General features: G+C 41.5%; 2 protein-coding genes across 10 annotated transcripts; one reads left to right on the top strand and one right to left on the bottom strand.

Moving 5' to 3' along the window:
* Positions 1–499: 499 nt before the first annotated feature.
* On the bottom strand, positions 500–21,178 carry MFSD11 (major facilitator superfamily domain containing 11). 3 transcript variants are annotated; one of them, XM_036997206.2, is made up of 14 exons: positions 20,828–21,173; positions 20,559–20,729; positions 19,978–20,033; positions 18,318–18,425; positions 17,648–17,727; positions 17,429–17,525; positions 16,321–16,379; positions 15,661–15,805; positions 13,130–13,170; positions 8,728–8,793; positions 7,525–7,650; positions 4,503–4,677; positions 3,674–3,809; positions 500–3,167 (listed from the first exon to the last, which is right to left on the bottom strand). In XM_036997206.2, exons 2-14 carry the CDS (start codon positions 20,652–20,654, stop codon positions 3,006–3,008), a joined length of 1,347 nt encoding a protein of 448 aa, XP_036853101.1. In that variant the 5' UTR covers positions 20,655–20,729; positions 20,828–21,173; the 3' UTR covers positions 500–3,005. The 3 variants fall into 3 exon arrangements, with proteins under 3 accessions (XP_036853101.1, XP_017518298.1, XP_036853102.1); XM_017662809.3 differs by having other exon boundaries at positions 20,559–21,173; XM_036997207.2 differs by lacking the exon at positions 3,674–3,809 and having other exon boundaries at positions 20,559–21,178.
* Positions 21,179–21,546: 368 nt separating this feature from the next.
* SRSF2 (serine and arginine rich splicing factor 2) lies at positions 21,547–24,869 on the top strand. Of its 7 annotated transcripts, XR_012130896.1 has the most exons (5): positions 21,558–22,171; positions 22,514–22,824; positions 23,094–23,197; positions 23,834–23,929; positions 24,428–24,869. XR_012130896.1 is itself a non-coding variant. In XM_036997209.2 (3 exons), the coding sequence occupies exons 1-2, from the start codon at positions 21,810–21,812 to the stop codon at positions 22,815–22,817; spliced, it is 630 nt and encodes a 209-aa protein (XP_036853104.1). In that variant the 5' UTR covers positions 21,547–21,809; the 3' UTR covers positions 22,818–22,824; positions 23,834–24,869. The 7 variants fall into 7 exon arrangements, 3 of the variants coding, with proteins under 3 accessions (XP_036853104.1, XP_017518300.1, XP_017518299.1); XR_001853484.3 differs by having other exon boundaries at positions 23,834–24,869; XR_012130895.1 differs by having other exon boundaries at positions 23,094–23,929.
* Positions 24,870–25,039: the final 170 nt, after the last annotated feature.

Here is a 25,039-nt window from a genome sequence, read left to right as displayed (position 1 = left end):
ACATTCCCACCAACAGTGCACAAGGGTTCCAATTTCTCCACATCCTTGCCAAAACTTATTTTCTGGGGTTTTGTTTGTGTTTGATAGTAGCCATCTTAATGGGTGTGAGGACCCCAAAATATTCTAACTATTAGTTGCAACTTATTTGTATTTTGAGAAATTAAGGGATTTATTGTATGCAAAAAACCAACCAGCCAATCAACCAAAACTCCCAGAGAAAAGAAACCCCTGGTGTAAACAACCAAAGCCCAGGTTTCAAGGTTCTCAAGCCTTTCGGCATGTGGAAACTCAGTGTGGAAGGTCTTCTTCTTACTCAGAGAGAAACCATCTGTGACTCAGTAAAGGTGGCTCAAGGTCTAAGCCAAATTTCAATATATACCATATGAAATTTTCAGTGAAAGAGCAGTATACCCATATTTACATGTATCCACACCCATGTGAAGCCAAGCTAAGACCTTTGCTTACCTGGAGACATTAAGACAAAATTATATGACAGTACTTATAAATATAAAAACTAAACTCTTTATTTCATTGCCACATTTCAATTTTAACTCAAATAATGATGAACATTTAAGAATTGAGCTTAATATTACCAGCCATCTAAAGAGCCCACCGAGATGAACACTATTATAGACATAAAAACTGAGTGAAAACAAAACCCTATAGAACAAAAAACGTTGAGTACAGAACTTAAAGTGAATAATACAGCATGTAGCAGCGGGAGGCAGTCCGGCAGTCATGCATGCACCTCACTCCATGGCACTTCCCTTTTGACAGGAGTTACCGGGAATCCTACAAGTGGTGCTAAGATGCTATGGCTTCTGTGGAGGAAAGTACTCAGGGTCATTAACAGAAGCCTTCTAGCCTCTCCCAGCCTAGTGTTTTGCAGCTCCATTATGAACAATCAGAGAATAAGAGAATGAGGGATGTGGGACTACAGGACCCACTTCTCAGCTTAAGTGTAAGACAGGTGAAGTCTGGTGTGATGAGCACCCTTGTAAGATGACACTAAGGCCCCTGGACTCTGGTGCTCACTGCCTTGTGTGGCCTGGAATTAGTGACTTGCATCTAACAATGAGAACACACAAAAGATGGGATGCCGCTTTCCCAACATTAAGGTGTCAAAGACTGTGACTTCTGTCTTGCTATCACTCTCTGGCTTTTCTGGCCTGCTTCCTTTGATGAAGCAGCTGCCACGTTGTGAGCTGCCCTGAGGACAGCACCACGTAACAAGGCACAGAGGGTGGCCTTCAGCCAACAGCCATGAGAAGTTACAACCCTTAGCCCAACAGCCTACGAGGAACGGATTCCTGCCAACAGCCACCTGAGTGAGTGGGACAGCGGGTCCCCCACTAGTTGAGCCCAGCCAACACCCTGACTGCAGCCTCGTGACACTCCCTGAGCAGAGGACCCGGGCTAGCCACCCCGAGATTCCTGACCCACAGACAGTGTGAGATGATAAATATGTGTTGTCCTAAGTGGCTAAGTTTTGGGGTAATTTGTTATACAGTGTTACCTGGGTAAATATTAATGTGCTTAGAGAGACAATAAAGTCACTGATGTTAATTCTGAAATAGTACTTGCAAATTATTTATATAGGAACAGCTAACAACAGTTTACTCTACTTCAAAAAAGACAACCAAACTTTAGAACCTGCAACAAAAGGGTTTAGTGCTCCACACGAAGGAAATTTCTCTAAGGATCCTAGCTGACTGCACTTGCCACAAAGTCTGAAAATCACACACTACTGAAGTTTTTTGAACTTTTAAGACAACTGAAATTTCCAAATTTCTAGCAGGTTTTTAAAAAACCAATGGAAAACAAGGTATAGCTTGTCCTATGATTAAATGTACTTTGCCATAAAACTCACGCGTACAGTTAAATATCACATTTAAAAGTGAGCTCTCCCATTTATGTGACATGTCCCAAACAGGCAAATACATAGAGACAGAAAGTAGAATAGTGGTTGCTAGGGCCAGGCCAGCCAATGGGGAATGACTGCTGTCCAGCAGGGGGTTTCTTTTTGGAGTGACGAAATGTTCTGGAATTAGATCCAGGTGATAGTTGTATACCTTTGTGAATATACTGAAAATACCACTAAGTTGCACACTGTAAAATAGTGACTTTTATGGTTTATGGATTGTATGTCAATTAAAAAAGAATTTTAAGAAACCTCTTATGGAGGAAAGTTAACATTTCAACTTAAACATCTCCCCAGTTACACCCCATTCCCAGATACATGGAATGGCACCTGCTATGCGACAGCAGCCTGATACCACAGCTCAGATCTCACTTTTTTTTGCCTTGCATTGCATCTTTTGGAAAATTACTAACAAAAATCCTCCCCTAGTATATGTTTTTTAAGTGTGTTTTTGTTCATTTATATGTATTAGATTCCTGCTTTTAAGACTTAAGACAATTTTTATCTCATCTTATAATACTTAAGTCACTCCTTGCTCTGAACAAGATAAGAAAATTAAACAAAATATCTATAGAGGAAGAAAGTGCGTATCTTTTCAAATATAGTGTTCTGCTTCAGCGTCTTGTGATTTATTTAAATGTCATTCCCAGACACATATGTGGAGTGGCATATGCTTCCTGTTATTACATAGTAACACATACTCCACACCCAGCAAGAATAGTTATATGACATATGGCCTAGTGTTTTGAATCAAGGCAGGATCTCTCAATGAGAACAGGAGGTGGAGGAAAACATTTACCTTCTGTAACATGATTACAGGGAACTTGGGATAGATGAGCTGAAAAACAACATCTTCAAACGATTATAATTGACAGAACAAATTTCCCTTATTCCACTTGTTTTAAACAGCTAATATCTGTAAACTTGCATACCAACTCTGGCAGATTTAGCAGTCTTAATTCTCTGATTTCCCACATTAAATATCATCCAATATACTGTGAGAATGAAAGGTGGCTTCTTCAACCAAGTTCTGTCCTTCGGCTGTGCTGTCTGGAAATGCGTACCACCTCACAGATGCCCCGGATCAAATACTTCGGTAGTCAGAGCCTCGGGCCACAATGGTGGCAGCCCACTCGACAGCGAAGAACGAAACAGTTCCCAAAAACCCAAAGATCACCATGACCAGGAGTTGCCAATGAAGGAGAAGGTAGTTACTGTAGAAAAATGCCACAGCTGCACAAATGGACTAAGAATAAACAAACAAAACAAATCATAAAATTCAGTGACCCAACAGCTCCATGTCAGCCCCACCACTCTCTGACCAAGGCTTTCTGTGACTGGCAGTGCCCTCTGCCCCTTCTGCAACTGGACAGGACTCCCGCAGTCACTAGCTCACAAACATGCACCATTACGCCTGTTGAGAGCTGATATCAAGAAAACTACAAGCTCGTAGTATTTTGTGAAAAATCAAGTAATAAAATAATGTACACATACAGTGAGAAATACACTTGTCTACATTACAAATGAATTCTGGTATCTAAGGAAGGAAGCCTCTCATCTCAGCTCTAGAGACCAGAGCATAAAATCTTTAACACAAGTGGGGAGGAAAAAAATCACACTCTGTTTCCTAAACTGAATCCCAAGTCCTTTAAAGGAAGTCTCTGTCTTTCACTTAAGAAACATTAAGAAAATGGAGTTTAAGCACTAGGAAGAAAGGGTCCCACACTAAACACAATCTGAAGAAATGATTACCTGAACAAACTTAAAGACTGCAAAGGCTGGGGCACTGTCTTCAGAATAGAGAAAACCTAAAATGCTAAGCAGTTGGGTGTTGAAGCAGCTGTCTCCAAGACCCAGCAGGAAACTGCAGAAGATGGCAACTTCTTTGCTGAATAAAGTAACAATTCATTTAGAGTGAGTATGCCAATGATATCTGTTAGAGCTTTTTAAAATGTAGATGCGGCTCACCCACAAAAGCACTTTACTTTCAGGTTTTAAACACTATTAAAAACAAAAATAAATGAATACCAAAATCTACATAGTAAGAATTTATGCTCAAACATCCTCACCTTCAGTCTAACAGACTCTGATCCAACTATTTGGGAAGCCAACACTGTGTTTTCGGCAGGGCTGCCCTCGTACTGTGGATCTAGGCATAAATGTCTCTATCATGAATTTGAGAGGTGAGTGCAGTAAAATAATATCCTCGAAACTTACACAGCGAACCGTGAGAGGTCTGGAGGGCCCGCCCACAGGCAGATTACCCCTCACTCCTCGCTGCTTTTCCTCAAGGTCCTGACTTCTCGAGATGTCATTGCTCTTTCACTGTCACTCACGTGCTCTTTCATAGATCAAGAACAAGACTTAGTGGGGAGCGAGGTTAAAACCAACAGTTACAAAAGTAACTTGGGATTCTCTATGGATTCCTATTTAAACTCATTCTGGCTCCTTTAACACTTGACAAATGATCTTATAAGGATAACAGACTCTCATAAAAGGATTAACTGCTCCATTTTCAATACCCAGCCATCAGTAACTTCCCGCCATTCCTTCAACTAGAGAAACATGACCATCACTGTACCTGGATTTGATGTAAGCACTGCTGTCAGTTCCTCCAACAGGGGCGACAGGGGCATCCCCAGGCATGTTGAGAAATATTAAATAAAAAGCTACAAAATGCACCAGGATGCCCAACAGCACAACTGGATTTCTCCCAAAACGATTGTTCTTGCTCAGTAGGCCGAAGAGGCTGCCACCTATAAAGTCAGTGAAGTAGAGAACAGGAAAACTCAAGGTCAAGTTATTATATCAAAACATGGTTCTCTGAAAATATAAATACAATGGACAAACCAATAGCCGATTCAATCAAGACAAAAAACCCACAAATAGACAAAATAAGAATTATTGAAACTGAAGAAATTTGAAAAATCTTAAGATTTCTAGGTAAGATGGGGTAACAGGGACTGGATTTACCACTTGCCTTTAAAAATGTACAAAAAATACTAACCAGTGGTTTCGAGGACATCGGGCTATCATTTGATGCTATCAGGCACGGAAGGGCAGGGGCCTCTGAGAGACAGGAAACATGTGGGAAGCCTGACGACCGCCCCGCTGAGCCCCTGGAGAGCAGGAAGAGGGAAGGCGGGTGGAGCCCCGAAGCCTCGTTTGAGGGGACGGGCTGAGAGTCCGGGGATACCAACGTGACTGCAGTCCCCAGGACAGGCTCTCAGAAACGAGAGCTGCACAGAGGCAACTCCAGAGATCTGCACAGGGGCCCCCGAGTCTTCACCGGTGATGAGCACATGACGGGAGTCAATTAGCCAAGGCCCAGGAAAGAACCAGCCAAGAGGTTTACAGGTATTAGTGCCATACCCGGGGCTGGAAGTAGTGCCTGGTCCCACCGGCCACACTGGGAATCTTATGATTCTCAGGCGCTGGGGGTATACGGAAGGGCCTTCCCCCAGACGTAAGGAATAGTTGGCCCTAAACTGAGCACTACTCCAGTTCTGCCCGACGAATCTTAAAGGCAAGACCTACAAGGATCACACTGTTTCCAAGTGAATGAATTACATCCAAGAACAGAGCTAAGAATAGTTACAGGAATACAAAGCATCCAGCCCCCAGCAGGGTAAAGTCCACAGTGTCTGGTATGCGCCGTATCACCGGGCAGGCGAAAGAGGCAGGAACATAGGACCCATCCTGGGGGAAAAACTGTCAAATGCAGGGGTCATATCACCCAGCAATCCCAGGCCTATATACCCATGTTCACACAAAAACTGTACACAAATGTTCACAGCAGTATTACTCATAACAGCCAAAAAGTGGAGACAACACAAATGTTCATCAAACAATGGATGGATAAAAAAAATATGGCTTATCCATACAACTAAATATTTAGTGTTCAAAAGGAATGAAGTACTGACACACGCTGTAACACGGAAGAACCACAAGCACAGACTTTCACTAAGTCTGGTTTCTTTTGCCAGACATGAGAGACCATATATTGTATAATTCCATTCATAGGAAAAGTCTAGGATAAAGCAATTATAAAAAGAAAATAGATAAATAGTTGCCGAGGGAAGGGTGATGAAAATGTTCCAAAATTAGAGAGTGGCGATGGTCGCAGAACTCTGAATATACTAAAGCCACTGAACTGTGCACTCTGAGTGGGTGAATTACATGGCATGTGAATTATACCTCAATAAAGTTGTAAAAACAAAAAAAAACCCCAGAAGTGTCACAGATGTTGGAATAAGCAAAAACATTAAAACAATGACTATAACTGTATTCCACATGTTCAAACATATAAAGATAGGTCATGAGGTATTGTTCCAGGTGTTGGCGATAAAGCAGGGAACAGAAACGGCCCATGTCTGCTCTCTCCATAGTGCTCAGCATGGTCTGACATCTAAGGTTCCTATGTTTTTTTACTGCCTGTTTTCTTCGCCAAGAACACAAGCTCCATGTGGGCAGGGAGTCTGTTTTGTTCACACAACAGATGCACAACAAATATTTGTTGAATTCAGAAATTCCTCATCTGACATGATATCTAATATACTGCAAATGTTGAACAAATCTTTGTTGAATAAGGGTAATTAATTTAATATAATAAAAATATGTACTTGTTCTTTGCCTTTTCCCTCTTGCTCCCCACTTTCTGGCAGCACCCTGCCACACACACCCACTCAGATTTCCTTGTGTTGTAAGTAAGGAACCGCTTTCATCCACACCGGCATTTGTGCTAGTGAGGTGACTGCTGAAGGAGCCGGGGGTGGCCTTCGATAGCTTCGGGAAGGGGACTGCTTGCTAGGAGGACCAAGCCTTGACTAGAGGGTTGGAACTTTCAGCCCACCACCCCTGGTCTCAGGGGGAGAAGAGAGGGGCTAGAGATTTAGCTCAATTCCCAACAGCCAACAATGGAAACACTCATATGACTGCATGATGCAATCTCCATAAGCGCCCTAAACAGGTCTGGGAGGACTTCCCAGCTGGCCAACACATCCACATGCCCGACTCCACAGGGGCAGAGGGACCCTTCCAGACTTTGCCCTATGTATCTCTTCACCTGGCTGCTCATTTATATTCTTTACAATAAACTTTAATAGTAAGTACAGCATTTTCCTGGAGGGTTGTGGGAAGCCCCAAATTCACAGCCAAGTTGGACAGAAGTATAGGTAACCAGGAGACCCAGGACTTAACGACTGGCATCTGAAGCGATGGCCGTCTTGTGGGACCAGACCCTAGAGGCTGTAAGGTCTGGCTAACGGGTAGTCAGCATCAAAACTGAACTGCACTGTTGGGGCGCCTGGCTGGTACCAGAGATTCAGACAGCAAGAAAGTCAGGCCGCTCTCCCAAGGTATTTTAAGAGGAAAAGCTGGAAGAGACCAGATGTTTTCCTATTCACACTTCTGTCTGTAAATTATTTGGCAAATAGTTTATAATTTAGTTATCTTAGAACAATGATAATAACTTTTAAAAAGCCACACATTCATTTTGGTAAAAAATAAGCAAGGAAACAAATTCAAGGACCAGGAGGTCAAGTACACTTAAAATGTCTATTATAATGAACTGACTTAATGCAAAAACTTTTTTTAAAACCAACCTAAAATTTCTCCAATGCCAATGAAAATTCCAGAAAGTCCAATGAGGCTTTTCTCATCTGTTCCAAATTTATTTACAGCACCAATACAGGTTCCATATACACCAGAGATGAAAGTCAATTCCAGACCTTTAGAAAAAAAGATTTAAATTGACTATAAATTCACATTCTTTCTGAGCTTTTCTTCATAATTTAAATGAACATAAGATGGTAGGTATTTCAAATTTCAGATAAAAATATACAACTCAAATAAGCAAAGACATCCCTATGTTTAAATGGTCACTCTGGGTATAGACAGGGGATGGGCAGAGGTTATAATTAACATTAAGACTCTGACAGTGAATACAAAGTGCTTATCCTTATGAATAGTGTTCCCGTTTGGAGAACTACTCTTTACTATCCACTTTTGTTTAAAGGCACAGTGTTTTAATTAAGTTAAGTCAGTAGAAGACCCGATTCCTTAGTACTATAAAACTTTAACTGAATCTTAAAGACGTTTAATACTGATTCCATTTCTCCTGAGAAGATGTTAATACCTATGAGGCATAGGAAGGCCAAAGTAATAGCCGGCAAGTACATCACAGCACTTTTTAAAAGGAAACAGATTTCCTCATCATTCTTAAGACCTAAGTGTGCTCCACCTATTACCACATCACACGGTCAGCGGTAAGCCACAGAATGCTCCCTTTTGCCCTAAAGTCACTGGTTGGGATGAACCATGCTTCCCAGTTTTCAAGCCCTTGTGTAGAATGCTCCCACGTTGAATCTGGGCTGACCCTGTGATTTGCTTTCATCCACAGAATGCAGTGGAAGTGGCTTTGGGCTAATGCCAGACCTGAATTTTAAGAAGGTTCAGTCACTCACTCCTCCTTCGGCCCTTTTAAGAGCACTTGGCCACTAAGTAATATGGCTGTCCTGCTGGGTCAGGAGGGGATCATGTGGGAGGAGGTCATGCAGCTGGAGAGACAGGAGCCCAGTGGTACCTCTGAGCCCTTCAGACATGCAAATGAAATTCTCGGGATGTTCCAGTCTTCATCCCCCTAAACGGCACCCACAAGAGACCCCAATCAAGACCATCAGAAGCACTGTTCAGCTGAGCCCAGGTCAATGCACAGAATTGTGAGAAAGGATAACACAGTTGTTATTTTTGACCCTTACATTATGCAGCAACAGAAAACCCAAACCGTAATTAATTAATCCCATTACCTGTATAAGCAGTTGTAATACTGAGAAGGAGCATCTCCTTGGTGACACATAACTTAACAGACTTTTCTGTGAAAAAGAAAACAATGTAGGAGTACTTAAATTTTAATTAATCAAACAAAAATTCTAAAACTTTAAATTGAATTAATTTAAATTTTAATTAATCAAACAAAAATTCTAAAACTCTAAAAATTTATTCAACCAAATACCCCTTGTCAGTAATGTCAGCAAACAAATACTTTGGGACAGAGGTAACTGATTCAGATTAAAACGCTTAAGGTATGAATAAATCTGCCATACAAATGTTTATTTCAACTGCTTAAGTATATTCCAGAGTCATGCTTTCTCCATCACATTCTCCACCTCTAATTAAAAAAAACAATAAATAAGAGAAAAGAAATAGGATCAAACAAAACAACAGAGTATTTCAACAGACTTCACTAAAGACTAGGCTATTAAGGGAGTCAACAGTTGGCAAGGTGCTAACTTGCCTAAGGAATTATCTAAGAGTACCTTTAAGACTAGACTTAACACCAGAATCACTGGTGTTTCCAACCACAATGAAGCTGAAGGCACCACTTCCTGGGATTCTCAACCCTCTGGATCTGAAACTTTAATTCTTCATATTTGTTTGTGATCACTCCAAAGTCTGTTTTCATGCAGGTCCATTTAGTTAAAATATGCAATGGAAATGCATCTGTAAAAACCTCACATTTTAACTCTTTTTGAGCCTGCTCAAATGTTAAGGTCACTAATTAGTGTCACTAATCTAGTATCCTAAATTAACAGAAGGTCCAGATTTTGGTTCTTATTCAACTGCTGACTGACTACAAAACTTAACTAAGTCATAAACACTCTGTCCTGAATTTCTCTATATATCAAATGATACTTTTTTCTCTAATTACACTGAAATATAATGAAACTAAATGCAGTAAGATATTTTCACCAATTATTTTCATGTATTTCTAGGAAAAAAATACATGATCAATACAAAGTTCTAAACAGTATTTTTAATTTTAAAAATTAAATTAGCAAGGCATGTTTGTTTTGAATAATCAGAAGATCTGGCTAACAAAAAGAAATTTTAAAGCATGATTTCATTTGATACATTTGTCCAAACCCATTAAACGTACAGCACCAAGACTGAGTCTTCATGTAAACTATGGACTCTGGGTGATTATGTGTTAATGTACCTTCATCAGTTACAACCAATATACCATGCTGGTGGGGGACACTGATAATTGGGGAGGCTGTGCATGTGTGGGGCCAGTAGGTCTATGGTAAATCTCTGTACCTCCCTTTCAATTTTGTTGCGAACCTAAAACTGCTCTAAAGAATGAAGTCTACTTAAAGAAAAACACATTATTTATTTGCAGAAATTTATAACTGATCTTAAAATTCATATGGAAATTAAAGGGACCCACAGTAGCCAAAGCAATCTTGAAAAAGGACCAAAGTTGGAGGATTCACTTTCCAATTTCAAAACTTAAACAATCAGTATAGCATGGCACTGGCATAAAGAGAGACATCTATGTCTAGAAATAAACTCTTATATTTACAGTCAATTGATTTTCAACAAGGGTGTCAACACAATTCATTGGGAGAAGAGAACAGTCTTTTCAGCAAATGGTGCTCGGACAACTGGACAGCCGCATACAAAAGAATGAAGCAGGACTCCTACCTCACAACATATACAAAATCAACTCAAAATGGATCATAGACCTAAATGTAAGAGCTAAAACTGTAAAACTCTTAGAAGAAAATGTAGGAGTAATCCTTTGTGACCTAGAGTTAGGTAAAGCCCTCTTAGGGCACCAAAAGAGCAAAAAACTAAAGCTAAAAGAGATAAATTAGACTTCATCAGAAATTTAGAATTTCTGTGCTTTATAAAAGACACCATCAAGAAAACAAAAAGTCAACCAAAGAATGGGGGAAAATATTTGTAAATCATATATATAAGGACTTTTATCTAGAATATATAAAAGATTCTTACAACTCAATAACAAAAAGACAAATAACCTAATTATAAAATGGGCAAAGGATCTGAATAGACATTTCTCCAAAGAAGAGATGCAAATGGACTCAATCACATGAAATGATGCTCAATGTCATTAGCTATTAGGGAAAAATGTAAATTAAAACCACAAGATACCACTTTACACGTACTAGGACAGCTATAATCAAAGACAGATGATAACACAAGGAAGCAGAGAAACTGGAACCCTCATATAGTGCTGTACAATGTAAAATGGTCCAGCCACTTTGAAAAACAATTCCTCAAAAGGTTAACATACAGATCCCACGTGACCCAGCAATCCCACTACACCTAGGTATATACACACAAGAAATCTAAAAACATATGTCCACAAAAATACTTTGACACAAATGTTTTTAGCAGCATTCATTATTCACTATACCTAAAAAGTAGAAAAAATCCAAACTTTAAAACACAGATAAGCCTTGAAACCATTACACTAAGTAAAAGAAATCTATTACAAAAGACCAGATATGGTATGATTCTATTTACATGAAGTGTCCAGGACAGGCAAATCTATAAAGTAGATTAATGCATACCTAGGGTTGGGGATGGGGTTTGGCGGAAGGAAATGGCAACTGATTGCAAATGGGTACAGAGATTTTTTGGGGGGTGATGAACAGCTTCTAAAGTGGATAGTGTTGATAGTTGCACAACTGTGAATATACCAGAAACTACTGAATTGTACACTTTAACTAGATGAATTGTACAATATGTGAATTATATCTCAATAAAGCTATTTTATTAAGGAAAAAACCATAATCTGACACCTAATGGATCTCCTTCCAGACTTTTTCTATGCTTTTTTAAAAAATAAAAACAAATTCCACCATATATGCTATTTTTTAATTTGTTTTCATATAATAGAGCAAACATTTCCTAATATTCGTCAAGATCATTTTAATAGCTAGGGGAATCTACTGCATAAATGTACTAATGCCTTGTAGTTAAATAGTAAATTACTTTCATTTCCTCACTAATATAAACATCTTAGTAGCTGAGTCTTGACAGAAATTCTTAATTATTTCCTGAGGATAATCCTATCAGTGGAATTGCTGGGGTAAAGGTATAAACATCTTAAGGCTTTTGATCCTTACTGACAAATCACTTCCAGCAAGTAAAAAAAGTCTATATTCTTATCAGCCTATGGTCTTCCATATGTTAGTATCTACTTGCTATAACATTGAGAATTATTTTTTATCTTTGAAATTTTGATAAGACAACTTTCAAATCTGCATTTCTTGCAGTTACGTCATAATAATCTTTCTGTTTGTAAAACGCCTATTTTCTACTGGAGTGTTTATACTTTACTTACTGGATCATAACAGCTCATTACCACATACACAAATATTTTCCCTGCCATTTTAACTTTGTTAGGTTGTTTTGATAAACTGAAGTTTTACAGTGTAGGTAACCAAACAGCATTCTTTTCCCTTCTCATTTGACCTGCTTGAAAGGCTTTTCTCTATGCAATTAACTTCTTCAATGAAGTCCTTTTATGGTTTCGTTCCTACACATATTTACCTGGAATTTTCATATGAGATAGGAAGTATGAATCTATACATTTTTCTACATGATCAGTCCCCTAACCTTGCTTACTTAAGAGTCTCTGTTACAGTACAGTGACCCTCGACGGCTTTACTGAAAGTGGCCCTGAAAGGCTGCTTCTCACTAGAGGAGGACCATCACTTCGGGTCGGGGGGAGAGCACGGGAGGTGGAAGCAAAGACCTGGCCCCATCAGGTCTCCTGAGAATCCGAAGCCATGGCTCCTGCTTCTCAAGCAGCCATGCTGGCTCTGCCTGTTAGCTGGGACTGAATCCCAGCCCAACCATGTACTAGCCATTTGGCCTTGAGGAAATAATTTCTCTAAGCCTGTGTTCTCTTCTACAAAATGGAGATCATGAAAGGGGCATGTTATATGATACCCATAGAATTTTTGGAAGAATAAAATAAAACACACAAAAAGAGCCTTAGCCAGGAAGAACCCTCAACAGATGAGCAGATTGTCCCGACAAACTGCTGGGTCACCAGAGCGCTGGCTCTGCCCTGGGCAGGGACGCGGGGTGCCTAGGAGCTGCTCCGAGCACGCTCACTTGCTCGCATGACCTCCCGACTGGACTGGGGAGCTCTCTGCAGCCTCCCCCTATCCCATGCACCCAACTCGGATAGGGCCGTCAGATTAACATCTCCCTTCAAAGCCCCCACGTTATACAGACATTTATTGAGAAGACGAGTGTATTTCAGAGCAGCATACCTGGAAAAATGAAAAGACGTGTATCGTCAATCCAAAGTTACCAGGGAAAAGGGGAAAGGCAAATGCTGAAACTGTTCCTGAACAGCGCTCACATTCAGACACAGAAAATACTTACTAAATGCATCTACTGCCTTTGTCATAGTGTTCGGGGCAGACCTGATAAAATGAAAACAAAAAATAAACGTTTTTTACCCCCAAAAAACTGAAGAGAAAAGCCTACCACATTTTCACTGAAGTTTGGAAAAGCTCTGTTGTCTACATAGCCTGGCAAATATCCACAGTGCCCCTCAATGCTCCAGGGCGCCCCTTTGTGATCCATGTCCTGCCTCAGAGAAGGGGGCTAAAGGGAACACAATTCTTTCACACTGAGTTTATTGTGCAAATTCACACATCTTTTTCAGACATGATACTTCAGGCAGGACAGAATCTCTTCTACCTGCTACTTTCATGCTGTAAAAACAATCTGTGAGAACTCGATTTTCTACCACTCCTACTCTGGAAAAAGTAAGTTCTTCAGCAGTAAAACTTTTTAAAATAGAACACTACCATCTGTGGCACACACTTGGGTGCAGTATCATCTACTGATTAAAACTGTGGGCCTCGGGGTCTGAGTCCTGTTTTTCCATTTTTAATTGTGAGGTTTTAGACAAGTTAATTCATTTCTCTGCGTTTCATTTCCTCATTTAGAAAACAGGGATCCTATCACTTAAATGAGATAATGAGAAATGAGATCACATAATTTAAGTGTAGCTGTTTATTACAGTTATGGTATGAAAGTTTTTAAAAGATTACATTTCTTACTCTAGCAGCCAATAGGGTAATACCTACTTCTGTATTTTTAAATATCATTTACAAAAACATTAGTATGTTCCAACCAATGGGGAAACTCTTTTCCTCACCATAAACACACATGCCTTCCCCAGAAACAAATACTATTTAGATTCCATTTAATTGTACCTTCATCTCGTACTTGGATATGATTGAATGTAGGGCTCTGTTTTATACTTCAGGCCCCAAATAAGTAGGAATTGATTGACACTCTATAGACTATTATATATAAATAACTCCATTGTAATATATAATGGCAATCCACTGCCCCCAAACCATACTTTTATACCCCTTCTCTACTTTAGATTTCTCCTATTTTAAAATACCAGATGGCTAAGGATTCTTTTTGGGGTTGATGACAATGTTCTAAACTGGTTTTCATGATCCGTGGACAACTTTGTGAGCATACTAAAAGTCACTGAATTGTATACTTGAAATGAGTGAATTGTAAGTTATGTGAATTTTATTTCAATAAGGTGGTCGTTAAAAAATTCCTGTTCCTCTTTTCTCTCACCCACTAGAAAGCAAGCTCCATGAATACACGAACTTCTGTTTGTTATAAATGGAATAAAAACACAGAAGCTTCCAGTTTGGGACAGTTCCGGCAGAGAACACGCTCCTCAGTACTGCACCTTATCACAAGGGTTATATAAGCCCTTGTCTTTCAGCAAAGTTCCTTGAAAACAGGTTTATTTGTCATCAAAGCACAAACTCTTAACAGTTGCTGAGTGAACAGATGCTTAACTGGATTTGTAGGATTCATCTTCATAGACTCCTTCTCCCATATGTATTGGTTTGTGCTTAAAAAAACACGTATGTAAGACATACAGATATATGTATGTATACATACACAGTTTTATGTTCTTTATGTACATATTATATATATCCAAACCAAGGTATGCCTCTCATTTGCTTTAAATAAGCTTAGTGAAATTTTGAACAATTAATGATCCTATGAATTTCAGGCCCTTTTGGACTAACAAGGCAGCACAGAATGGTCAATGCAAAAGTTTGAACAGTAGGTGAAATGCTATAAGGCAATCCTCACAGTATACTATTCATAAACAAAGTAAAATGAGAGTGGCACAGAGTTCTCACTTCCCGTTCCTCAAATCTAGATGATACCTGCAGAGAAATCACCTCTGATGCTCTGAATAGTTTTACCTATAATTGAGATATATGCTCAAGGTGATTTACAATGTTTAGAAAAACATATGGCTATATACTGATTTCCCACCTGAACTACTTTGGGGAAAATTACCTGCATTAGGTTAGTGCAAGAACCAGGCACTGTACACAAGGGCACATCTTGGTCAGGATCAATGATGTACTTGGTCAGGCTCATCCTGACAAGTGCTGACAGCCCTGCCATTCCCATGTGCCCCATGAATAAGAAAATTTAAGGGTTGGATCAAAAACAGTTACTAAGTGCAAAGACTGCTTTCTATTTAACTTTATAAGCCCATATCTTTGCCATTACAACACGGACAGCTGCCGAGCTGAATGAGGAACAAACCGAGAGAAACCAAGGGGCTTATTGCTACTGTCCAGGGTCACACACTTGACAGCAAGAACCCGGGCTTAGACTTAACTTCCCTGTAAACCTTTTCACTACCTCCCCTGCCCATCTACCTTCCTTTTCCTTCTTCCTCCCCAACAACTCCCCTTTATCTTCTTTCTATCCAAATTCGCTTTTAAACTCTTCCCTTGTGGTCTGCCCAGTATTAGATTATCAGTTAGGGTTATAAGAGGTAACCCCTAGACTACATCTGCCCAAAATGTATTTTCAAATAAAAAGGAACATTTCCAAGTTCTTACTCGTTGACTTCCAGGTCTTGGTCATCAGAAGATTCATCTTCTCCCAGGACATTTCCAGAATCTGGTTTCTGAATGAGAAAGAAAAGAACTGTCCCCACAAGGCTAATCACTGTCAGGGCAATAAACACAGTTCTTCGGTCACTCTCTACAGAGAAAAAAGAAGGAGACGGCACAAAACAATTCCAGAGTTAGCATTATGTTCAGATTATAACCATCACACACGTCCTCATTTGGTGTTTACTTTATTGCATTAGTAAAAACCCAGGACAAGAAGATAAATAGGACATCTCCATCTTTGTCCTTTTAGAGAAACACTAATAAGCCAAAAGAAACACAGCCCAAGAACTTAACCATATTATTTAAATAAAAAAATGTAAAGACTGAACAATTATGAGCTCCAAAGTCTAACAGCTGATTAGCATACCTGTACTTAGTAAACCTCCTCCCATGCCTTGAGATGCCACTGGAGGCACAGTAGTAAACTCTAATCCTAGCTTAATAACATAATCCAAGGAACAAGGTTACTAAAAGCTAAAATCTGAAAGCACTTAAGGTACCACGGCTCATTAGAACACTTTGAGCAGAGCAATCATGGGCATTCCTGTGGAACCGCTGTTATGCTTTGAACACGTCTGAATAAGCAAAGTGAATAAAACAAACCTGATATTTGCGTTTTCCCTTGCCAAGCAAAATATATGTAGAGATTTCCAAAGAACAAGCTAAGGGAAGAAAAGTGAGATGTTAGAACATTTTGATATTTATAGTTTTTTAAACAATGTTTTCGTTATTTGTTAAAACAACAGTGGGGGTGGCATATATAATTTAAAAAGTATCTATCTACCTGCCTTAGGTCATTTAGAAGTACCAATTCCACCCTGACTTTGAAAAACTGAACTGACCTAGATGGAATTCAGCAACCTGGCAGTAACCTGATTCAGAACCACCCTTCAAAGATTTGACTCACTTTGAAACATGATTTACTGGAACTCTGGAAATGACACTTTGGAAACAAGTTTATGCTCTTCGAAAACCCCGTATTTTAAGTAATCTATGAAAAAATGTCCACGATTTAGTTATCTGCATCTAATCAGGTAGTTATTTATAATACTTTCCTAGGGAGGGAATCATTCACATACACTCTGGTTTCTTACTGTACAACCCCTGACAGCAAAGCACTTCCACTTGTCAAGCTTCACCAACACCAAAATTTTAGGCAAGATCCATGAGAGTAAATCCCTAGGACAGATTCCAGGGAAGAATGACAGCTGCTGCTTTTTACTCAGGAAATATGTAACATGCTGTAGCATTCAATGATGATATAATCAGTATCACTTTTGAGTTTTAACATATTTAACAGCTATCAGGTAAGTATAGCTTGGTAGGAAGGACCAGTGGTCTTTGGAATCCAGGTAAGGGTGGTTGCGATTGGGTCAGTGACTTAATTTTTAAGCCTCTGTTTACTATGGGGTAATGCCTTCTCATCTCACAGGAATCGTAAGGATTACTGAAATTATTGAACCCATAAGTCTCTGGAAAATAGCAGATGCTAAATACATCCTGGGTAATGCTATTTTCTGTTTACTAATCAGAAACTCCAATGAGGTAGGTCCATGCATTTTAAGTAATTCTGCAAGATTTTAAATCTGTATCATATACAACTAGGAACTTAATTCATGTAACATGGAAAGTCTGAATCTTCAATACAATAATCCAAAAAATGATATGACCAAAGCATTAAAATAGAGATTGAGCTCCAAATGATCATTACCTAGACTGTAAGAGTGCCCAGAAAATTCCACTGTTTCTCCCAATAGTGTGCTCATCTGAATTTATCGTAAGGCAGTTTCCTTGTGCTGTCCAAAGTACTAAAATTCAAACCAGAAGTTTATTAAGGGACTGAAATGACTTAGCTGTACATACGAAACTCACAAATGATACTCCAGATAAGCCCAGGAAAACAAGAGAAAATAAACATCAAAATGCTTACCAGCAGCTGCAATTCCAATGAAAACAGAGGCTGTATAGAAGGACCATGGGAAAGGCTGGATAAAAACGGCAATGTACATGCTAAAATATAACAGGTCAATGTATTATAGTCAAACAATACCTGAAATGGAATGCCAATTATGCCTTCTAGGAATCAATTCTGAGGGTTTCTCTTCATTTAAAATTCAACCTGTAAAGGACTTCTCCAGTATTGAGGGGAAAAGGGACAGATGTGACCTACTCATTTCTTAATTTACTATTTCAAATTTGTAAAATCAGATATTGAATGAAGGTCTGCAACTGGCCTTTGCAAACAGCTTAGCACACAATGGGACCAGAGTTCTACGACCCAGAAGTTTTGCTTTTTCATTTGAATTCCCAATATTCAACTTGATATAAAATAAGATTATTTCATGGGATATTCAAGTCTCATAGAAAGATGTTTGGGTTACTTTATTAATAGTAAAACAAAAGCAAATATACATACATCCCATCACATGAAGCAATATGGCATTAATATGCTTCAGGTAGAGAGCATCAGAGAGCCAAATTCCTAAAATATCACCTGTCGTCTATTCGATCCGAGTCGGCAAGTTCTTGTTAAAAGCTTACTATATGCTTCAAAGATGAAGGTGTCCTAATTAAATGAGTGAAAGAAATTGCACACTCACCTGTAAAATAAACCACTAGCAAACATAGAGAGTTGAGGTCCTACAATGGCAACCACTGATGGTGTAATCAAATTCGAAGCAGAAAACACTCCGTAAATAATTGCCAGGCTGTTCACATAACACACAAAAGGAAAAAAAAAAAAACTCTTGAAGCACTGTCTTGAAAGTTCACTTTTTCAACTCAGAGTCTGTTTTTGTTTTTGTTTTCAGTAAGCATCCAAACTCCTAGCCAGCATTCATAAAATGACACCATGAAACTGGATGTCACTTGTAGAAAGAATTTAAGCCTCATTAAATGTCTCTTTTGAGTCAGTGTGCCTTGGGCAATACTGTCTTCATGTGCTGATAAATCATAAAAACAGCTAATATATAACATTTAACCGGTACAGTGCCAAGTACTTCATACACATTTCTCTTTTAATCCTAACAGTGCTATGAAGATAGTATTATGATGTTCCTCATTTTACAGAAAAGAAAACTGAATGACAGAGGGGTTGACCTGCCAAATACCCAGCTGGATAGCTGGTGAATGGTGGAGCCAGGATCCCATCCCTGGTAACCTGACTCCTGAAGCCCTGGTCAACCAGTCTGCTCTACAAACAGCCTACAACTCCTGGCAACTGCATGAAAACTGCTATAAATAACAGGCACAGAGTTATAGACTGCTTAAACCAGAATTCACTTAACTCAACCCAGTGGTCTCACTTGAACACTACTCTGCTACTGTAGACCCAGGCCTGGTATACATGTCTCGCAACAAAGTGACTAAAACCATTTCCAGCCTCCTGAATTCATTTACCAGTCACTATTTATGAATCAATAGTAGATTATTCTTTGGCTTTTATGAATCTCTCAAAAATCAAATGTTCTCTCTTCTGTTCTTTAGAATACACATGAAGACAAAGCACTACAAAAGGTTGTATTATTATTAATCACTTAGAAGAATGGACATTAGCATCCGTTACTCTTGAATATCAGATACAAGATCAGGTTTACAATAGGTAATAAAGAATCAAATAAGAAGAGCTGGAGGGGAGGGGAGGAGTGTTGGCCATGACCTAATATTTAACTATAGAGAAATTAAGGAACCTGTTTGCGTTTATATACGTGGCTGTATTAGATTCCCAGCTTCAGTCACAGTGTACTGGTGACTTACAAAGAGGTCTTCTCACTCATTTTCTCCATCTGCAAAATTGGGACTAAACATCTTACCAAAAGTCTAAAAGTTCCTGATGACACTATGCTAAACATTATGAAATTACAAAAACAGTAAGACCAAATGTTTGAAGAATCATATAAATCATTCTCTGTTTAGGATTGGGAAGATGTAATTGTGACAACAGTAGACTGCTTATTAAATGCCAAGCACTGTGCCAAGCGCTTTACATGCATTATCTGAGCAAGGACACCGGGCTCATAGAAGCAACTTGCCTAAGACAACACACAAATGAAGTTGTGAAGCCAGGATTTCAAACCCAATGTCTAATTCTACATGAAACCTAAAGTCACCACCTTTATTCTATTATATGCTCCCAAAGAGGTAACAGAAAAGAAAAAAACGATCACTACTTCAACCACAATATTTTATTGCCCGTGATTTTGATGAGATTTAAGCAACTGCTGTAATATAGCAAGTAAAATCAATTCTACAGTACAATACCTGGTATATCCACTGCCATGAAAATCTGTGCTATTTAAGCTTCGGATGACAGTTTGCTGCGTGGAAGAAAAAAAATTAATCAAATGAAAGCATTTTGCAATCTCCCTCCCCCCTGGAAAGGCTGTCTCCAAGTACAGAGAATTAAGTAAAAAATCAAGATGCTCAATACTTAATACTGAAAGTCGACTATGAAAGAAGAAAAAGGTGTACAGAATAAAAGAAGGCAAACTAGTGAGTGATAAGAAGAGGATAGGGGGAGTCCAGCCATAAATATGCTTTGGATTTTATTTCCTTAACTCTCCCAGTACTAGTGCAGACCTTGATGCTGACAACAAGTAAAACAAGTCAATATGCAAACCCCAATCAGATCAGAAAAATAAACCGTAATGCTTAACACCCCATATATTAACAATTTCATATTTCTGACACATGAAATCAAACCTAGGCATAAAAAAATGAGGGAGGGTAGGGAAGAAAAGGTGCAATTTAAGCGCACTGTTAAATATAATTAACGTTTATTATCATTTTTGGAATGCATTATGACAGGCACTTCAAAGGAGGGAGAACAGATCCCAACTCACCGCCACATTTCCACAAGTTTGAAAGGCGGTGAACATAAACATAAAGGCAATTCCTAAAATAATGATATTGAAAAGCTTTTTAGATTCCGGGGACATTTTGTCTCAACTCTGCCGGAGGTCAGCAGCAGCCCAGGGCCGTCAGTTGTCGTCGGGACGAACTCGCTGACAGTCCTGGGGAAAGAAATGAGATGGTCAGACGCGGCAGACCCCGAGCGAGGCAGCCGAAGTGCTCCCCGCGGGCAAAGTCAGGACATTCCAAGGGTACGAGCCGAGTGGGGAAGTGCCCGACACCCGGAGACGCGCCAAAGATGTAGCTGCCCAGGTTGAGGGACGGGCGAGGGGGAGCAGGGGCCAAGGACGAGGTGCAGCGGCCAGCGCCTCCCCGCCCGCGGGCCCTGACTCAACGCGGGTCAGGCGACCCGGTCATCTGACCGCAGCCACGGCGCCGGCCGCTCGGCCCGCCGGGAAATATAGTCCAGGGCGGCCAAGGATGGAACTGCGCGCCGCGAGGGGAATCCCTCGGCCCCCGAGGAGGGCGCGGCGGAGGTGGGAGGGGCCGGGAACTGAGGGAGGGAGCCTCGCGACGCCGTAGGGGAATCTGACAAGGCCAGAGACACAGAGGGACAAACGGCACAGTGCACCCTCTGACAGAGGCGGGAGCGCGAGCGAAAGTCCGCGCACAGAAACTGCGTGGAGCTCGGATATTGGCATGAAAAGGCGGAGCCCAGAGGAGAGCACTTCCTCTTTTTCCCGGTGCGGGAGAGCACCCGTACGGCCTCGCAGCCGGAAGGAGCATTTCGCGGGCTTTCCAACTGCCCGCAAATTTCGCTCCCCCCACTCCGCAGCAGTGACTCCGCGCTTTTCGACCCGCCCGCCATGCTCTGCGCAGGCGCACCGGGTTGGGGCGGGGCGCGCGGCAGCGACGTTACAGGGAAGGGAGGGGCGAGCCAATCAGAGAATTCATTTCCGGGTGGTGCGGGCGCCATTTTGTGAGGAGGCGTATAAATAGACACTGGGGCCGGCCGTTCACCCGGTTTATCCTGTTGCGGTTAGTTGCGGAGCTGTCCCTCTCGTGTCTTACGTCCAGGCTTCCCGAAACGTTTCCACGAGGAAGCTGTCTGCCAGAGAGGCCCGGCGTCGAGCCGAGCTACTCTGAAGAAACCGCCGCCGCCTCAGCCGTGCGCGCGGGCCCACCCAGGGCATTAGTTTGTCGGCGCGAAGTCGCGGGCCCCGGGCCGACTCTCCAGAGCCATGAGTTACGGTCGTCCGCCTCCCGATGTGGAGGGCATGACCTCCCTCAAGGTGGACAACCTGACCTACCGTACCTCGCCTGACACCCTGAGGCGCGTCTTCGAGAAGTACGGCCGCGTCGGCGACGTGTACATCCCGCGGGACCGCTACACCAAGGAGTCCCGCGGCTTCGCCTTCGTCCGCTTCCACGACAAGCGCGACGCCGAGGACGCCATGGACGCTATGGACGGGGCCGTGCTAGATGGCCGCGAGTTGCGGGTGCAGATGGCGCGCTACGGCCGCCCCCCGGACTCGCACCATAGCCGCCGGGGACCGCCACCCCGCAGGTACGGGGGCGGCGGCTACGGACGCCGGAGCCGCAGGTAAACGGGGTGGGAGCCGGGGTCGGGGTTGTCGGGAGGGCGTTGGGCTGACGCACAAAGGTCTTCAGAGGCACGTGGCGGCGGGCGGAGCTGGGGGGCGCTCGCCGCCGGCGGCGACCCTCCGGCCTGCCTTTCCCCGGCCACCCCCGTACTCTCCCCCTGGGGCGGCAGGCGGGGCGCGTGCAGCGCCCGACCCCGGCGGGGAGGGCGGAGGACCCCGGCTCGCGACCAGGGAAATGGCGTCTGGCGGCGAGATAATGGCGGTCTGGGCGGGCGGGAGCACGCGGGCGGGGCGCGGCCCGGTAGCCGGCGCCCTGACGCCCTGCTCGTTCCCGCCCGCAGCCCTAGACGGCGTCGCCGCAGCCGATCCCGGAGCCGGAGCCGGTCCAGGTCCCGGAGTCGATCTCGCTACAGCCGCTCCAAGTCTCGGTCTCGCACTCGCTCAAGATCGCGGTCCACCTCCAAGTCCCGATCGGCCCGAAGATCCAAGTCCAAGTCCTCGTCGGTCTCCAGGTCCCGCTCGCGGTCCCGGTCCCGGTCCCGGTCCAGGAGCCCTCCGCCCGTGTCCAAGAGGGAGTCTAAGTCCAGGTCGCGATCCAAGAGCCCCCCCAAGTCTCCTGAAGAGGAAGGAGCGGTGTCCTCTTAAACAAACGGTAATGTGCGGGGGTCCGAGGCCCACGCCTCGCATTCGGAGCTGGGGTTTGGTGTGGTCTCCGATCCGGTTAGCGTGCAAGTGGCTCCTGGTGTTCGGAGCGCTGCTCTGAACTAACAGCTTTGGGAGTAATACTGAAGAGGGGTCTGCAGAAAGGATGTGTGTAAAGCTTAGATAATAATGGCTGTTTCGTAAACTGTTTGAGACCTATTAATGAAAATGACTATTTCTTGCTGTTTTTATCCAACGTCTGCATTTTCCCCTTTAAAGCTGCGGTCTCCTGTTTGATAAAAGAATATTGGCCAGTATTGCAGATTTTAACTGATTTGGCTGATCCTCCAGGGACCAGTTTCTGTGGGCGTGTATTGGAGCAGGTTTGTCTTTAAATGTTAAAGATGCACTATCCTCATAGAGCGAACAATCAGTTCAACTATTGTTGTACTGACTGGGACTTCATATTCTAATGGATGTGGCAAACGAATTGCAAAAAGAAGCAATGAACTTTTGGAACCCCCAAAATTTTACAGGTACTACACTGGGTGGGGAAAGGATAGTGTGTCTTTAACTCTCCAATTGTTTGGTCCTGTTTTTTAAAAGGAAAGGGCCCTAAGTAGCTCAGATATTAAAGCATTCTCAATTGCCAAATGTTTCATTTGAGAACTAAAAATTTATATATCAATTTTCTGGTTTAAAGTTTTTGTTTGGATACAGCCCCTCCCCCCCTCCTTTTTTTTTCCCCCTTTTTTCTTTTTACCCCCTTACCGTTTTTCTTCACCTTGGTTATTTGGCCAAGAATGTATGAGCAAAAATTTGTAAATGCTGGTGGTAGCCTTTGAAAATTTCCTAAATGGGCCTTTAAAAACCTGATGATGGCTGGGTGGAACCTTTCTGTAACCTACTTGTTTCACCAGAGCCTTAGTAAGTACATGCCTGAAAGTGAAGCCAGGTACACCTTCGATAACTTAACAGTAATTGAAGGTAAACTGAGATTCTTTTTTTTTCAAACCTAGATGTGTCGACAAGCAACATAACAAAGGACTTGGGGGAAAAGGACCACAGTTCAGTCCATCAGGAGTCCTTGGAACAAGCAACTGGCTATTGAAAAGGTTATTTTGTAACATTTTGTCTACCTTTTTACTTGTTTTAAGCTTTGCCTCAGGTGGCAAACTTCATTTTTTGTGCCATTTTTTTGCTGTTATTCAAATTTCTTGTAATTTAGTGAGGTGAACGACTTCAGATTTCATTATTGGCTTGGATATTTGAGGTAAAATTTCCTTTTTGTTTGTATAGTGCTGACTTTTTTTGTTTGAAATTAAACAGATTGGTAACCTAATTTGTGGCCTCCTGACTTTTAAGGAAACGTGTGCAGCATTACACACAGCCTAAAGCTGTCAAGAGATTGACTCAACATTGCCTTCATTCCTTAAAATTAAAAACCTACAAAAGTTGGTGTAAATTTGTATATGTTATTTGCCTTCAGATCTAAATGGTGATTTGAACCCAAATTTGTATAAAGACTTTTCAGGTGAAAAGACTTAATTTTTGGAAGGATTATTTACCAAACACAATTCTAATCTCTTCTCTTATGTATTTTTGTGCACTAGGCGCAGTTGTGTAGCAGTTGAGTAATGCTGGTTAGCTGTTAAGGTGGCGTGTTGCAGTGCAGAGTGCTTGGCTGTTTCCTGTTTTCTCCTGATTGCTCCTGTGTAAAGATGCCTTGTCGTGCAGAAACAAATGGCTGTCCGGTTTATTAAAATGCCTGACAACTGCACTTCCAGTCACCCGGGCCTTGCATATAAATAATGGAGCATACAGTGAGCACATCTAGCTGATGATAAATACCTTTTTCCTCTCCCCCAACCCCCAAGAGAAATGGTCAATCTTCATGTATAAACAAAATATGGAAAATGTTAAGGAAGCAAATGGTTTGTAACTTTGTAAGTACTTATAACATGGTGTATCTTTTTGCTCATGAATATTCTGTACTATAACCATTGTTTCTGTAGTTTAATTAAAACGTTTTCTTGGTGTTAGCTTTTCTCAGAATATGTCTTGGTCTTTTTTCCTGGCTTTTAAAGACCTGTGCGATTCTCTTGTGAATATTAATAACTAAAGTATGAAAAGTTAAAAATACTCAGTAGCTTTTTTCCCTAAGTTAAGTGAAAATGCCATTTCAGCACCTACTATCCCTAAAATCAGTGCTCTAAGGTAGCACT

The sequence above is a fragment of the Manis javanica genome, chromosome 4 (genome assembly GCF_040802235.1).
Source record: "Manis javanica isolate MJ-LG chromosome 4, MJ_LKY, whole genome shotgun sequence".
NCBI classification, from domain to species: Eukaryota; Metazoa; Chordata; class Mammalia; order Pholidota; family Manidae; genus Manis; species Manis javanica.
Note: the sequence above shows the minus strand (reverse complement) of the source record. Positions and strands in the feature narration are given on the sequence as shown.